Genomic DNA, 17,427 nt, shown 5'->3' with positions numbered 1-17,427 from the left:
TTTAAGTATGTTTCTATGTTTGTCCGCATAACAATTAATTTTTAAAATATATGCTAAAAAATTACCTTCACAACTTTAAATTTTACTAATCAAATGTTTTTATATTGATTATTATATTTTATATATATAATTTTTTTATATCAAAATATTTCTATATTAGCGAATGTTTTAAAAGCATTCGCTACTATTTGATTATTTGAAAAAACACTTGGTTAGTAAAGATTAAAGTTATGAAGTTAATTTTTAGCATGTAATTTAAAAACTAATTGTTATGCAGAAAAACATGGAAACATACTTAAACAAGAATGTTCTCAAAAATCTTGTTGCGGAAAGAATATTTGCGAACATTAAAAACCCGCCAAATCTACAAACAAAGAAATTCTATTGGTTAAAAAAATACGCTGACTAAGCGAATTAAAGTTCCAGAGTATTCCCAAGAATTTTTCTTAAAAAGTGTATTATTGATATTTAATACTTTGGCTTATAATGAATGAAAAGTCAACAAAAAGTCAAATTTTACAAAGTTGAACAAAAGATCATAAAAAACATAAATTAATGTAATAAATTTATAATGGACACATTGTTCAATCATAGTCATTGTTATTCGTCAGTTTGACATGGTTGCTGATTTGCATTTCTTCATCTTCATCATCATTTTCATTAACCAAGTTTCCCAAACGCATCTCTGAATTTTTTAATAGAAAAACCAGTATCTCTGCATGTTCAGGCGTTAGTTGATACCTTTTCTTTGTTATGACATTTCCTGCAGTTAAAAACACTCTCTTGCTCGGACAGCTGGTAGCTGTGATGCAGAAAAGTTGTGCAGTCAACCTGGAGAGAAGGGGGAAACAAGAACTGTTTGACTTCTACCACATTAACGGATCTCCTGTGAGTGGTACAGCAGCTTCTGCAATATAAATTTGCATCTCCTGTCTGAAAATGGTTGAGGTGAACTGGTAGTTGTGCTTGACTTGTAAATTCGTGAAAACAAATCCACTTTTGTTTTCTTCTTTTTGGAAGCTCCAGGGGGTGATGCAGGACTGGTAACTTGTGGCTGCAATGTGGCGTACAACTCTTCTAAATACATTATTAAACTTGCTTTGTCTTCGGCAGTTGAAAATGGAAGGCTTTTGAATCAAGGATCCAGGAGGGCAGCAACCATGCCTAAATAGCGAGGACAGTCATTGCCAACCAAACTAAACCGTTGGTTTATTTTGCTAACAAGCTTTTGTTTCAGCTGTACAGCAGCCAACGTGTCATTTCCCTCATCCGGCTTTAGGAAATCTAGCAACCCAATAATACTGGATAAATCGCTGAGTATGTAACATACCACTGGCCACTCCAGAAAGTTACCTGATGGTTTCAAAACCTCTACCACAGTCTGCGCAACTCCCCAATGGTCAGCGTTGGGCACTGCACACTTTGATCTGGTCATGTTTTTCTTTACTTAAGTATCCTGTTAAGGAGATATTCATAAAAAAGTGCATATGGGAGAGGGGAGCAAGCAGTTTACTGCAAATGGCTCATCAAACTTTATATAAATAATATTTATTAAAATAATTAGTTACATATAGTATAGTAAATTATAACAGTTTATCTTACCTGCATGGCAGCAATGACGCTCTGTTGCAGCCTTACCATTCTTTCCGCCATATAAATTTTGCTGCTCCACCTGGTCTCACAGTCCATGATAGGACGAACAGGCTGGGGAAGCTTGGAAGCTGGAGTTTGATAGTAGTTAGCATTCCTCTTGACCTCATCTTTCTGAATTTGTTTGAGGACATTCCAGGATGGATTCGAACTTCTAAAGAACTTCGCCACTCTTCTGATGGTCGTCAGCGCACTTGTCACTGTCTGGACAGCGTTGATGCTGTCATTTATGGCTAATTAGCTTGTGTGCCCGACACACCGTACCACATGCTGCACATGTTTGCTTGAGTTTAGTGGTAGCACAATGTTTCCGGCCTTATCTGACACCACCACAAAGGCTTCTGGAATTTGCCAAGCATCCATTGCTTCCTCCAGGCCTGCCTGTAGGTTGACACTTGTGTGATGCTGAGAGTGGATCAGGTTGATAAAATAACTGACAAGTTCTTGTCAATCAAATGTATTGAAACCGCTATAAAGCTTTCATTTGAATTTGAGGTCCATGCATCTGTTGTGAGGCAAGGATATAAGTTCATTTGTCCCATAATTTCCTGCACCTCAGTAAAAATGGATGCCTTTCTTTCTTGAAATTGCAAAGTTATTCGTGTGACAACTGATGTGTATCCTATCATTGGAGCACCTGCAAGTAATTTAGTTAACCAGTGAATTGTCACTAACACTCTATCTGGCTCAGATAGAGTGTTAGTGATAATTCAAAATATGTCACTAACACATTCATGACTAAATGATGTATTGTAACTGTTGTTAACCAGGGCCAGATAAGAGGTGACACAGTTGCGTTGGTCTCTGTGCTAAAAAGGGCTCTATGGAGACCGATATTATCTTCAGACATTAGCATTTTTTGCGTTGGGCCTCAAATTTTCTATTAAGTAATATTGGCGATATATATTTTATATATATATATACATATATGAGGAGTGGACAAAACCTGATAATTCACTTTTTTGTCATTTCGAGATAATTGGCAAAAACTTGTTTTCAGAAAATCTGTTTGTTATGCAGTTGTAATTGAAACATTATTGTATGCATATTAATTTGTGATAGAAATATTGGATTCTGCATGTCCTGAATTATTTTCCTGATGCAAAATTACAAGAGCTATCCAGTGGTGTGCGCAAGTCAGATTTTTTGAAAAAGTGAATTATCAGGTTTTGCAAGTCCATTCCTCATATATATATATATATATATATATATATATATATATATATATATATATATATATATATATATATATATATATATATATATATATATATATATATATATATATATATATATTTATACACACACACTATTGTGGTGCATGCACCTGAATACAAAAATTGCGCCACTTCATGGAATCCTCTCCCCTTGACAAAATCGATGGGACGCAGATCCTGAATGCACATCATTGCCACAGTCGTTGTATTAAAATAACCAGTTATCAAGCTATTTCCCATGTTTCTCTTAGCACTAGATGTTGAACCCGCACCAGATGTCCCACCAACCAGATTTAGAGGATGACGCATATTCAGGTGATTCTGCATTGCAGACGTACTTCCTCCTTTGCATGATATCATCTCCCTAAATACATCGCCCAAAGCAACATTATTATCTGCTTTCTTAAAATACTCCCATGCAATGCAAATCTTGTGGCTAGACATTATGCTCTGAATAAAATTAAGTATCATTTTGAAAAAAGTAACCTTTAGATTATATAATATATTTCAATATTTATGCAATTTATTTTATTATTAAGAGCCATTTTCTGATAAAATCAGGCAAAAGTATTGTCGGCTCAAAAGTGATATCCTTTAATCGGGCTCAATTTTATATACAGTAATGCTAATAGGGTAAAAAAGAAGCCTGTAAATTTTTTTTTGGTAAATATTTCTAGTTCCTGAGTTATGGTCGGTCAAACTTTTGCCCTTTTAATACTTGGAAAGTCACTTTTGGGGTTTTATGATTTTTAAACTAAGATTAAAAGCAATGAGACCACTGCACCCTAAGTTTCTTTTCATATTATGGAAGTATAGGTAGAACTTTAAAAAAAAAAATCAAAAAACTTGAGGACAACCCTTTCTTTGTCTAAAAATCATAAGCTGAAATTACACATTTTTAAATTTGGGGTCTACTTTAAATGCATTTATCTCGGAGCGTAAAAAGTGCCTGCGACTTATCTTACTCTTTTTTAAAGAGTATCTCATTGTTATTTGAATGGTCTAAAGAAACTGAGAGGATATTGTTTACAAAAAAACTTATGAGTCATCAAAGTGTCTAAAAATGTTCTAATTAGCGCTCAAATATCAGCCATTACGGGAAATGAGAAAGGTCCCAAGATTGAAAATACAGATTTTATATTACTCCATATTACAATTTTTTTAATGCGAAAAAAAAACTTAGGGGGTAATATTTCATTGTTAAAATAACTCCACCACAAAAAGTTAAATTTTTTATATATTTAAAAAAAAACCCGAATGTAGCAGCAGAGTTAATCAATATATTATATGATGTCCTTATCTTATTATGTCATTGTTTGCATCATAAATCAGTTTTACATATCCTATATCTTTGATTTTAATGCATTGTTGCTTGAAATGCCTTTTGGGCTTTTTCAAATTGATCATGCATAAGCTAAAGGTGGTAGAATTCCACAAATGATTTCACTGTCTTTGTACTTTATAACATCAGGAAAAGCTGGCCATTTAAAAAGTTTCTTGATTGCAGAAGCATACTTCATACACCTCATCATGTAACCATAACTGAGAACCTAATATGAGTAATCATTTTTCTAATTTGAAAAATAGTTTGAAAAATCTGATTCTCATTTGACAAAAGTAAAACTTCGTTTAAATTTAGTAACACATTCAATATGATCAAATAATGCTTAAAAAAAATGTTTTTACTTAAATGAAAAACATTTTTTTTAAAAATTGAATAAAAATGAAGTACCTCATTTATATTCCCAGGATACCAATTGCCCATATAAATAACAACAATCCAATCGTTTTCATGCCATGCACCACATAAATCAATGGCAATGCTTATAAATTCCTTTTCAAATTCTTCATTTGTTAATTCTTCTTGATCTACAAAAAGAAAAATATAAATATTTATACAAACACTTGTACAAATATTTATAATTACAAAATAATATTAAAATATATATTAATGAGAGTAGACATAAAAATTATTACCTTGATCTGCTGTCGCTTCTTCTTCTTCGTTATCCGCATTAGTACTATCAACATCTATTGGTTCATTTTATCTTTTGTCTTTTTTTAGCCTGGTCCAACGTGAAAATAGTGATCTTATTTGCTGAGTTTTACGTATTTTGAAACTTGAACCTCTTTTTTTATAAAAAGGTGCACCTGCTCCGGGCTAAACTTTTTTCCAGATACTTCACCTTCCATAAAGAGTTTATATAATATATCTTTTTGTCTCATACTATACCGGAAGGTACTGCATGTAGGTAAAGCCCAACCTTTAACATATTTGCTAATGTCAGAACATTCTTCTTCAAATATCTCCTGTTGTGAGTTTGGTTTATAAATATGTAAGTTTTACTGAACTTGCATCTTCATTATGAAACTCTGTCTCACGTTATCCATTCCTGATTTTAAAGTGCTTATAATGTGTCTTCCCGACTTCATGTGTTCTTCAAGTTCTTCTGATGTATGGAATGATCCACTACAAATTTACTCAGAGCAAAAGTGAAACAAATTTAGTGATCTATCTTTGCAAAACTTTTCCTTCATAATGCTTTCAAAAACTCTTGTTTTCTTGTCAGTATCACTATATGGGTGTGTTAAAAACATTTGCAGATCAAAATTAACATTAGAATATTCTTGTTTAACTCCATCGCCAACTGCATAGTATCGCCACATTGTCATATAATTATGAAAGAACTCAAACAAATGATACTGGCTTATTTTAGCTATTTTTGTTCCACTCAACTTGCTTTTGCCCTTTATAGTGCCAACACCAACAGCAGAATTTTTCAGCCCATGTCCGTAATGTAAAGCAGTATAAATTTCCTCTGCACACATTAAATTGTTACCAGCATCAACAAAGCTACAAATCAATGACTTTGCTCCGGCAGCTTCTCTGTCGCACTGATCCTAGCCACGAAAAGGTTCATTATAATCGTAGCGTTTAAGCTGTATTTGGTTATTTTTGCTCAACATAAAAAGAGCACCATTATAAAGTTGCCATGGTACGATGAAGCATTGTCAGATTTTGCAAAGAGTTTATTAACACCAGAATGGTCATGCTTAAACTTCGGAAGAACTAATTGGGCAATTGATAGTGTTTCCGATAAACCTTGCTCACACCTATAAAGAGCTGTAAAATACACTTTTTTATGTAAAATGTTGCTTTTCTTTGTGAAGAAAATGTCTACATGCAGTGACATCCCCTTTTTTCCAAAATATTCTTTTTGACCTTCCCTGAATTTGGATGGTAGAACTTTTTGGCAATAGTCTTTCAACCAAAATCTAGTTTCTTCATCAAGACATTCAAAAGCAAAAACTTTGGCTTTTTTCTGTTGACAATCACGCATTAAATGTTTTTTAAAATCAATGATATCTTTTTCAGCAATTTCAATATCATAAAAAGTATCCACGTTGGCAGAATTATTTGATGCTAATCTTTTTATCTCAACTAAAGATTTTTTTAAATTTTCACACTCATAACAAATCTTATCATTACGTGCTATTGAAATCTGTTGCAATTGCTTGTCGGTTAAATTACTCAAAGCAAATATTGGGCAGTGTGAGATAGAATTAGGGTAGGTCGCACTGCAGTTAAACTAGAAATTAGTTTTGTAATATCGTTTTGCTGCGTTCAAATAAATTACACAGCTCTCTATTCTGGTACTTTAAAGATAAATCTTGCAACATAGAGAAACCATTCATAGCTGCAGCAGTAATATCATCCAGTCCCGCTAAACATTTTCTTTGAGATGGTTTAACAACATGAAGTATTCGCCACAAACTGCTTTCCGATAATGGAGAGTAGTTCTCACTTCTGCAAACTTCATTATAAAATGCAATTGTATGACTCATTTTAGCTGTCAAAACTGCACGAGATATTTTATATACGTCATTTGAGTCAAATTTAATTTTTGTGACTCCATATGCAACATCTTGAAGAAGGTTGCTGTTAAATATGAAATCGAGAAAATGTTCAGCTTTTTTCTGGTCTAGTCGATTTTGTGTAATTTCTTTTTCGACAGGAATAGTTATACCTAAGTTGGCATTCTTCATTTTTCGTGCCTGGTCTATCTTGTATTTGGAGCACCCAAAAACTTTCATAAGTAACTTCTTAGTAAATTTTTCATGTTCAATTAAACACAGAGCAATATGTTTACCCATAGAGTCACTTTCTTCATAAATTTAAACAATTTTTTTTAGATCATCAGGTACTGCATCATTGTCTGAAGTTTCCAAAGATCTATTTAAAACAATTGAGATAAAGTCTTCACTCTGATCTGGGGTAACAGCTTCAGCGAATCTCTTTGCAAGCTGTACCTTGGGTCTTTCAAATTTTCAGCTATCATTTTATTCTTTATCTGAAACTGAAAAGGGCTGATGTGGAGTGCTTCTGATAGGTTGTTACCAGTAGATGTAGTACCTTGTAAAATTTCAGTTGTGTCCTCAACTAACTCTTCGTTAGTGGCAGTACTTGTTTTAGTTTGAATAAGAATGCGCTCTGACTTAAGGTGATTGTGACAAAATACGGAACCTACAGGAACATTTTTGTTGTAATGTTTTGAAACATTTGTTGATATATTTATTGAAACACTTCTTACAGCTAGTGATTTTTTACCAACACTTAGTTCATGCATTGGATGACAGCATCTTCTTGGAGTAACCCAACCAATACCTTGAATTTTAACAAAAATCAAAATTTGAAATATTTATTTTAAAGGTTTAGTAATTAAATTTTGTTGTTGTTGAAATACGGTTGTAAACAAATTCTTACCAAAGTTAAATCTATGGTAAAGACATATATAGTCGTTATCAGAAAGTGATATGCACCCTCCGTTTTTTATAAGAGACTTTTCCAAAGTCAGATCTTGTATCTTGAATAACCTTTTTTCATTGAAACGAGGATATGGTCCACACTTGACATCATTAATTTTGCAAACATTTTCAACAACAACCTCTTGCTCTGACATTGAGTTTTTTTTTAAATTACATTTAGCATAAAATGCTCATTCTCTGTTCTGAATAATTCAGAAGTAAATATTCAATAAACATCAAGTTAAAAATGTTTACTGGAAAGAAAATTTTTTCAAGTCCACAATCATATAAATGAAAGAAAAAAAAACAACAGATTTAGCATCATTTTGACGTAAAGTTATTTCAACAATGTAATTTTACCCCCTAAGTTTTTTTTTTTGCATTAAAAAAATTGTAATAAGGAGTAATAGAAAATTTTTAAATTCAATCTTGGGACCTTTCCCATTTCCCATAATGGCTGATATTTGAATGCTAATTAAAACATTTTTTGACACTTTGATGACTCATAAGCTTTTTTGTAAACAATATCCTCTCCGTTTCTTTAGACCATTCAAATAACAATGAGATACTCTTTCAAAAAAGAATAAGATTAGTCACGGGCACTTTTTACACTCCGAGATAAATGCATTTAAGGTAGGCCCCAAATTCAAAAATGTGTGATTTCAGCTTATGATTTTTAGACAAAGAAAGGGTTGTCCTCAGATTTTTTGATTTTTTTTTTTAAAGTTCTACCTATACTTCCATAATATGAAAAGAAACTTAGGATGCAGTGGTCTCATTGCTTTTAATCTTAGTTTAAAAATCGTAAAACCCCAAAAGTGACTTTCCAAGTATTAAAAAGGCAAAAGTTTGACCGACCATAACTCAGGAACTAGAAATATTTAAAAAAAAAAAATTTACAGGCTTCTTTTTAATATTACAAACAACGTAATATGTAAAATTGAGAATGATTGAAAGATATCACTTTTGAGCATTGCCTGGTTTTCTCAGAAAATGGCTCTTAAGAAGTTGAAGTTAAACCTAAAACTTTTGTTAAAACTTTTTACGAAAGTTTTAGCATGTTGAGTTTATCATTAAAAAAACTTAATTTAATCATCATTAATTGCAAAAATTAGAAATATTTATTAAGTCATAATTAATTGTGAAAATTTATTATAAAACTCTTTCGCTATCAGCCACTATAATCAAAAAAAACTTTGCTGTAATCACACATTTTTTACAATAAAATTTGGATGACATTACACTGAAAACTAATTGAAATTCAAATAGTAAACTTCGTTGAAAGCTTAATAAATTAACTTAATTTATAACTTTTTAACACATTTCATTTAAAAACAAGAAATGCAAAGTGCTGAAAACAATTGTTTTTATAAATAATAACTAGTCCAAACTCATTACAAATGTAATAAGAATGTTTTTTTTTTTTAAACTAATTACTTACCTAAATTCTAATATGCTTCTACAAGTTAAGTTTACCGTTGAAATACTAAAGCCACTCAAGGACGTAATAATCGATTTTATATAATGTTATTTCTTATATTTAATAATAATTTTATTATTATTTAATAATATATTATATAATAATAAATCTTGTTTTACGTCCTTGTGCTGCTTTATTTTAGTACTAAATTTAAAGTTTTTTTCTCTCATATATTTCTTAACTTTGTAAAGTGATTTTTTATAACTACACAATATGGCTCTTTTTTGTTATTACTTTAGTAGAGAACTAATTAAACTTTAAGAACAAAAAAACTGTGTGTCTAGAATAAAAATTAATGTACAAAAAAGAATATTAATCCTTTTTTGTGAAGCATACTCGAAAGTTACAGCGGCTTGCGGTAAAAATTTAACAAAAATCAAAAGCCGCTGTCAGCCTCAGCTTGCTTGCAGTTGTGTCAGAGTCTAAATTTAAATATTTATTTTTTCATTTTTAAATTTATTTCTTTTTTGAATCATCTTACGTATTTTAATATAAATTTGTAAATATTAAGACAAATTTGAAAAATTTAAAAGACGATTTTTGTTATTCGAATATCAATCGATATTTGATATTTAAAAGGAAATCTGGAGATCCGACTATCCGGTTAATCGGCAAAATCACCACAAACACCTTGACTAAATTTTATGATGTCAAAATATCTCAATTCAAAAGTGGTTGAAAATTTTTAGAAAAAGATATTGTTTTTTTTACTGATCTGCCTATGCTAGTAAATGAAATGTGTTCTTTCAGGAAGTTGGGTATTTTTAATCTTGTTGTGTGTGTTTGATTTAATGGAGGAAAAGGATCTCTGAAAATTGTCATAAATATAAACATATCTATCCATCACTGTTTTTGAATTTTCAACCAAGGAACCAGAAGTACACTAAGCTCAAAAAAAAGGTCATACTAATCATAGTTTTAATTATAGTGGAAAAATACCATAATCTGGAAACACTTTTCTGACTATTTCAGTTCTACAAAGTGATGTTTACTATTACCTCTGGCCTTAAACTCATCAACATCAACCATTGGATTATTTGTAAAAACCTTATTTCCTTATCTTGACTTAAATGAACGAAAATTTTTTTCTAAAATAGGTTCACAGTGAAAAGAATTTATGCTGCTATAGCGACATATTGATGAGAATGGAGTTCCGAAGACTTTAGAATTACTAGCAGATTAATTTAAAATGTACAAGTTAGATAGTTACCTTATATGCAGATGTAATATCATAAAATACCTCAAATACAAGTAGGGGAAAACTGACCTATCTATCTATCTACATAATATTATCTACTACTATTACTTACATACTATTATTTGCAGCAAGTTAATAACTCAATAGTAATAACAGCAACTTAGTAATTAGTTATCTAGGTTTGCCTTTGTTTGATTTATTTGCTGATTGAAGTTTTAGAATAAAATATATCCTGCAGGTTCGAAGAGTCCATGCTTCACTTGCAAATATATGTCTATAATGTATTTTTTAAAAATCTAGTTCACTCCCATTTACAAAGAAAACTTCACTTCGTCAAAAGTTTCACATAATCAGATTTCATCTCAAGACATATCTTGATAAGCAAAAGATCCTGTTTAGTATTGCGTCAGAACAAATATCTGAAGCAGTGCACATAAACCTACACAAGACACTGAAAAGTTATGTGTTTAAAGAAAAAATATCTCATCATAAAGAAAAATTAAAGCTTTGATTGTTGAATGAGGTTTTTAGAAGATTTTAAAGATATATATTGAAAAAAGGCAATAACTTTTTGTTACATATTACTTAAAACAATTAAGTTATATTTAAAATTTATTAGGTCAATTCAGTCTGAATTTTGATTTTGTGTAAGTTTATGGTTTTTTATTTAACATCAACCTACTAAAATTTTTTAAAACAGCCTGAAGTCAAAATAGATTTACTACAACTAAAAAATTCTAAAAAAAAACTGTGTGGAAATTCAACACAGCTAACTTGTATTTATCCCCAAAAAAAAAAATTTAAGTTCTTACTGATGTACAAAAAGATTTAAGGTTGCATCTTATTGAATTTAATGCTGTTAGAAGGCCAGGAGTTAGTCTAATAATATTCATTTACCATTTTATAGTAGCTATTTGTGTAAATCATCACCATTTGTAAGTTGCTATAAATTATTATAAAAATATAAATAAGTAAGGCTAGTAATGGAATCTGGTGCTTTGAATAAAAAAAACTCTTCAAATTAACAGTCTTCCTTAGTAAACAGACAGGTGCTCTAAAAAAGTATTTTAAAATTTTTTGTCATCATTTTACTGATGAGAAACTCCAAGTGAATCTTTTTACTGAAACTTTCTTTTATCATGTTACAATCAATTAATCTGCAATCCAAAGAACCAAAATGCAAAATCAAAAGGCCATCTGTTACATGTTACAACAGGCTATTGGATGTATTTCCAAATCTATGTGTGGCTCTGCAAATTATAGAAACTACTCTAATTACTATAGTCTCAGAAGAGTGAAGTTTTCTGAGCTTAAACTGATCACAAAAGAACCACAATGAATTCAGATCGACTTTGTGCACTTTGTTTAATTTCTATTGAAAGTCAGGTTGCTGGTAACATGAATTAACTCTTTCGCTAACAGCCGTTTTAATAAAAAATCTTTTCGCTGTGACCACACATTTTTTTGAATAAACTTTGGATGGCATATCATTGACAACTAATTAAAATTTGAATAGTAAATCTTTTTAAAAGCATAACAAACTGTATATCAATGGAAAGTTAAACAAATGAACTTTTCAACTAAATAAGTTTTTAACACGCATCATTGGACAATAAGAAACGCAAAGTGCTTAAAACCATTGTTTTTTATAAATAGTAACTAAAACATTAAGTTCAAAACAAAACTTATTTAATGTATAAATAAATGTTTTTTTTCATAAGACTTTAGTAATTACTTAGTTAAATACTGTTAAATACTACTACACTTCTACTTTAAACTTCTACAAGTTAAGTTTTGCAGTGTTATTGCTGTATTATTTTAGAACTAAATTTAAAGAAGTTTTTTTTGTCAAGGATTACTCAAGATTTTTTAACTTTGTCAAGTTTATTATTACACAAAATGGCTCTTATTTATTCTTGATTATGTAGAAAAATAATTAAACCTTAAGAGCAAACTAATTATATGCATCAAGAATGAAAACTATGTACAAAACAAGATGAAATGTGAAGCATAATCGAAAGCCACTACTAGTGCCTTTCGGTCAAACTTTAAGAAAATTAAAAGCTGCTATCAGTGGCTTGCAGTAGTGAAAGAGTTGAGAAGTGATGATAAAAGTTTTGTAGAATTTTTACAGGGCCTTAAATTTTGGTTGCATCAGGGCCCCTGAATCCCACGACCAGCCCTGAAGGTATTATACAGATAGTTACAAGTATATATTTGGATTTGTTTGTTAATTTAAAGTGGGTAAATGTAATACTTGTATTGCTTCCTAATTGATGGTAGTTCACAATGTTATTAAAATAAAAAAGCTTTTCTTTCTTCTTACAACAGATATCATAGTAATATGCTCTAATATTGAAAAACTAATAGACAGCATTTCTTACACATTCAAAACCAGGAAGTTACAATTTTAAATCAGTTTTATCTCTTAACTTTGGAAATAACAATATTTTCTTCTCTGTTTAGATTTTTTTTTATAAGAAACAAATCATATTCAAGAACTTTCATTGAAACATAATTATTTGTTCATATTTTTTTAATGTCACTTTTTTAATGGAAGCTCGCTCTCAAGATTTGCAGCATATCTAACAAGTTGTTTATGCTTGCATAACATATCAACATAATTATCTTTATATTGATGCACCCTATTATATATTTACACTTATCTTTATATTGACGCTTCTTATAATACATCTACAGTTATCTTTATATTGATGCACCCTATAATATATCTACAGTTATTTTAATATTGATTCACCCTATTATATGTCTGAAGTTATCTTTATATTGAAGTATTCTATTATAAATATACAGTTATCTTTATAATGATCTGCTCTATCATATATCTTAAGTTATCTTTATACTGATGCACCCTATTGTATATCTATGCTTGTCATTATATTTATGCACTTTATTATATATACTACAGTTAAAACATACTTAAATACTTAAAATCTATATATATTTTATACTAGATATTGGGTTCATAACTTATAAAGTCAAAATATTTTTAATGAAAAAATAACAATACTCAAGTATTCATTATTTCTTAAGCAGTCTTAGAAGATCACATGGATGATGAATATAGATGGGCTGGTGTAGAAGATCCTAAATTAATGATTACAACTTCACACAATCCTAGCTCAAGATTAAAACAATTTGCTAAGGTATCCTTTATTTTTGCTTGTGTCTTTCTATCCTATAATATAATCTTATCAAATTAAGTAAAGTTGAAAGTCCTATTTTTAAAAGCATTCTTATGAAAATAATTTTAAAGCTTTTTAATGAAAATTCTTTTCAGCAGTCTGCTTATAGAAATTTTTTTCTACTAAATATAATTTTTTTTTTCTACTAAATATAATTTTTACTAAATAAAATTTTTTTCTACTAAATATAATTTTTTTTTTCTTGGGCAACTTTTTAATGAAAATTTTTCTTTTGATTTTAAGAAGTTTTAAATGTAGTTATAATTTTAGGAACTGAAATTGATACTTCCTAATAGTCAGCGTCTAAATCGTGGTAATTATGTCCTGTCACAATTGGTTACTGCCTGTAAAGCTAATGATGTTACAGATCTTGTAATTGCGCATGAACATAGAGGGAATCCTGGTATTTATTTTATTTTATTTTTTTATTTTTTTAAGTTCAAAAATATGTGTTTAGTGGGACACTTGCTTGTCATTTTTGTACTCTGTATTCTTTTACTGTTTGTTATTGTTTGGTTAACTTGATAACTAATTATTTGCAAACTTGCTTGTCATTTTTGTACCCTGTATTTTTGCTTATTTAAAGTTGACACTTTACTCAATTGTTTTTTATCTTTTGTTTGGTTAACTTTTTATTATTGTTTGGTTAACTTGGTAAATAATTGTTGGCAAACTTGCTTGTCATTTTTGTACTTTTTATATTTTACTTATTTAGAGTTGTTTGCAAACTTCTAAGTATATTTTTTTCTTAGCTTTTTTCATACTTTAATAGATATCCAAGAAATGGGTGGGGGAAACAAAAAGAGGGTGAGGGAAACAAAAAGTGGGCAAGGGAAACAAAAAGTGGACAAGGGAAACAAAAAGTGGGCGAGGGAAACAAAAAGAGGATGAGGGAAACAAGTTTTGTTTCTAGAAGTATGAATATGAAAGAGTTAAAAATGAGTAGGTCACTTTAATTTCTGTTCAATGTGTCTATCTCTGATGGGATGTATATAATATGACTGTTTACTTCAAGATAGATCACTCACCTTAACGGCTGTAATTGTTGTGGCTTTAGTTATAGTTTCCAAAAAATTCTGAACAATTTTTTAAAAATAGCCCTTACACAACAATTTTTTTCAGTTTTGTTACATATAAAAATACTGGTATTTAAACCTCTTAATACCGGTCTTAATACCGGTAGCAAAAAGTTTTAATACTACTTAGTTTGCAATTTTAATTGCTGTTTTTTTAATCATTATTTTATATAATATTTGTATGTTTCTTTTACTTTTCTGAATTGTTTTGTAACAAAAGTTTAAATTAAAATTATGTTACATTATATTATTTGTAATTACATTTATGTTGGTTCACTTTTATATTTGAATTTTTTCGTATTTTGTTTTGTAACAAAAGTTTTAATTAAAGTTTTTTTTTAATTGAATTAAAATTAAATAAAATTAAATTTACAAAGTTTATTAAAAATTTAAAAGTTAAATAAAATTTTAATTAAACCAACATTTATGTTGGTTCACTTTTATATTTGAATTTTTTTCGTATTTTGTTATATTTTCCTAGAGATTGCATCAACTTATTTCATATTAAAAATATACAAAAAGTCATTAACATTTGTTGGTTATTTTTTAAAATATTTTTTATTTTATCTTATCAGGGTGTTAGTCAGGATTATATTTTTTTACCTCCTATTTGTGATATTGGGAATTCTTATTGTTATTGTTTTACAAAATATTAGGAATTTTTATTAAAATTGTCCTATTCCTTCAAAAAAAGGTCATTGAATTTTGGGAATTTTAAACCTATTGGGAATTCTGGGCTATACACAGTGTCATTGGGCTGGCTAACACCCTGCTTATGTTTTAATTTATGTTTAAATTGTTTGCGTAAATAAAATAAAAAAAAGTACTATTAAGAAATATGTTGAAAAAGTTGATAAAAAAACTAAAAGAAAGCATTTTTTTATAGACTTTTGGTTTTAGTATGACAACTGCTACATGATCCATTGATACATACATGTATTGGCTAAAGCCTGGTGCTATGCATCATGCTAGATAGATATCAACTTTTATTTACACTGCAAAGGAAGGAGGGGGGTGCAAGATTTTGCAAAAGGTGAAGTTTACTAACTGGACTTATTACTAAATGTTAAAAGTCACAGAAAGAAAATGACAAACTTTAAAAAAACCTTAAAAAAAATCAAAGATTCCATAACATAAGGGATTGTCCATAAATTATGCACTACTAAATCTTAATACATTTGTAGTAATATACAAAACATACAAATTTTAAAAGTTTTCCTAGAATCTTAAATTATGTAAAAAATCGAAATAGTGCATTAAGTTTAATGAAAATCGCTGCGTAAAAGTGCTTAAGATCTCCTACTTCTGTTTAAATAAGTTTAGCGATGCATAATTTAATAGAGCTAGAAACTTATAATGCAAAAATGTTCAAATTATGTTGAATCAATATCATTGCAATAAAATCTTTAAGGGGCAACTACTTTTAGACAAATTTATGGTTCTCAAATCCAATCCAGGCTATATGAAAACAACATGTTTCAAAAGATGTCTTAATCTGAAATTGATACATCTTTTGAAACTAGGGCTCCGTTTAGGATTTAAAAAAAAAAGTTTGAACCTGAACATGTTTGAACTATTATGGAAAAAAGTTCAAACTATTTCTAACTTTATTTTAGTTATGTTAAAACACATAATACAATGTATACATAAAAGTATTTGTTAGTTTATCCTCATTAATTAGGACAAAAGTAAATAATATCAATGAGTACTCTTCATTGCTTGCTCTAAAAAGTTAGTGCATCTAAAGTTTTGTCATTTAAAGAACTTCTTATTTTAGTAGCAAAAAATCCAAGACTAGAAAAAGCTCTCTCAGCTTCTAAAGATATAGGAGGATTTGTTTGAAGAGCTTTGAAAAGTAAATCTAAACACTTGATCCTAGCTTTGCTAGCTTCAAAAATAACCATTTCCGTTTGAACAAGGTTTGTTCCAATTTTCTGATGGTCAAGTTTCATTTCAGTGTCTGATTGTTCAATAAAAAGCTTGAGTTGTTGAATTCAATTCATTTTTGATACTTTTTATTTTATCAGTTATACTATTAGTGTTAACTTCATTGTCATCCTCAGAGCTATCGTCAGATGGCTGAAATAATTGCATCAACTTTGTTTTTTGTAAAGACCGTATCACACATAGATGAATAGCGTGTTTGTAACACATTTGATGTTCAGGTTTAGTGTCATGACCAATTTTTTCATTAAGCTAGCTCCATCAGTAACAGAAGCGACAATATCTTTGTCCAAATTTAAATTAAATAAGTTAAGCTTATCACTAATCAAATAAATATCTATTGTTGCTGGCATTGTGCCTTGGATTTTTAACATTCCAAGCAATTTATGTTTATATTCAAGTTTCATTTTCAAATAACTTACAACTTGTTTCTTGACTAACCAGAAGTATTTAATGACAAGATCGCAAACGCTTTGAGAACTTTGAAGGATTTGGTATCCCTGGCATGAAATGCTGAGCACAAAGTTTCACTTTTAGCAATAATGTAAATGCTGATTCCATCAATAGCTGATAATCAACTCTAAATTTCAGGTAGACTTTTATGATCATCTTTGAAAAACTTTCAATTTGCAGTATTTTAGCAACAGGAATGTTTGCTGCAGCTTGGGGCACAGAGTTATTGCATTTAAGAATTTCAATTTTATATTTTGTTTTTAGATGCCTTGTAATAGCTGTTGTTGTTAAGTCATGTGTTTTGATAATAATTTAACAGAATTTACACTTTGCACTCTGTAATACTTCAGAAAATTCGAAATAGCCCCATGCCTTAAACTAGTTGTCCTTACATCTT

General features: G+C 29.6%; 1 protein-coding gene across 2 annotated transcripts in view; it reads left to right on the top strand.

Annotated features, from left to right (window-relative positions):
• The window catches only part of LOC100206014 (U3 small nucleolar ribonucleoprotein protein IMP4), a 56,110-nt gene that overhangs the window by 24,635 nt on the left and 14,048 nt on the right, over positions 1–17,427 (top strand). Inside the window, exons 4-5 of one of the 2 annotated variants that reach the window (XM_065818439.1) lie at positions 13,409–13,518; positions 13,828–13,960. In XM_065818439.1, coding sequence (XP_065674511.1) covers positions 13,409–13,518; positions 13,828–13,960 — 243 coding nt within the window. Of the gene's footprint in view, positions 1–13,405; positions 13,519–13,827; positions 13,961–17,427 lie in introns of both variants that reach the window. The other variant, XM_065818438.1, reaches the window with a different exon arrangement.

Source organism: Hydra vulgaris, chromosome 14 (genome assembly GCF_038396675.1).
Source record: "Hydra vulgaris chromosome 14, alternate assembly HydraT2T_AEP".
Taxonomy (NCBI): Eukaryota; Metazoa; Cnidaria; class Hydrozoa; order Anthoathecata; family Hydridae; genus Hydra; species Hydra vulgaris.
This window is presented reverse-complemented; position numbering and strand designations above follow the sequence as displayed.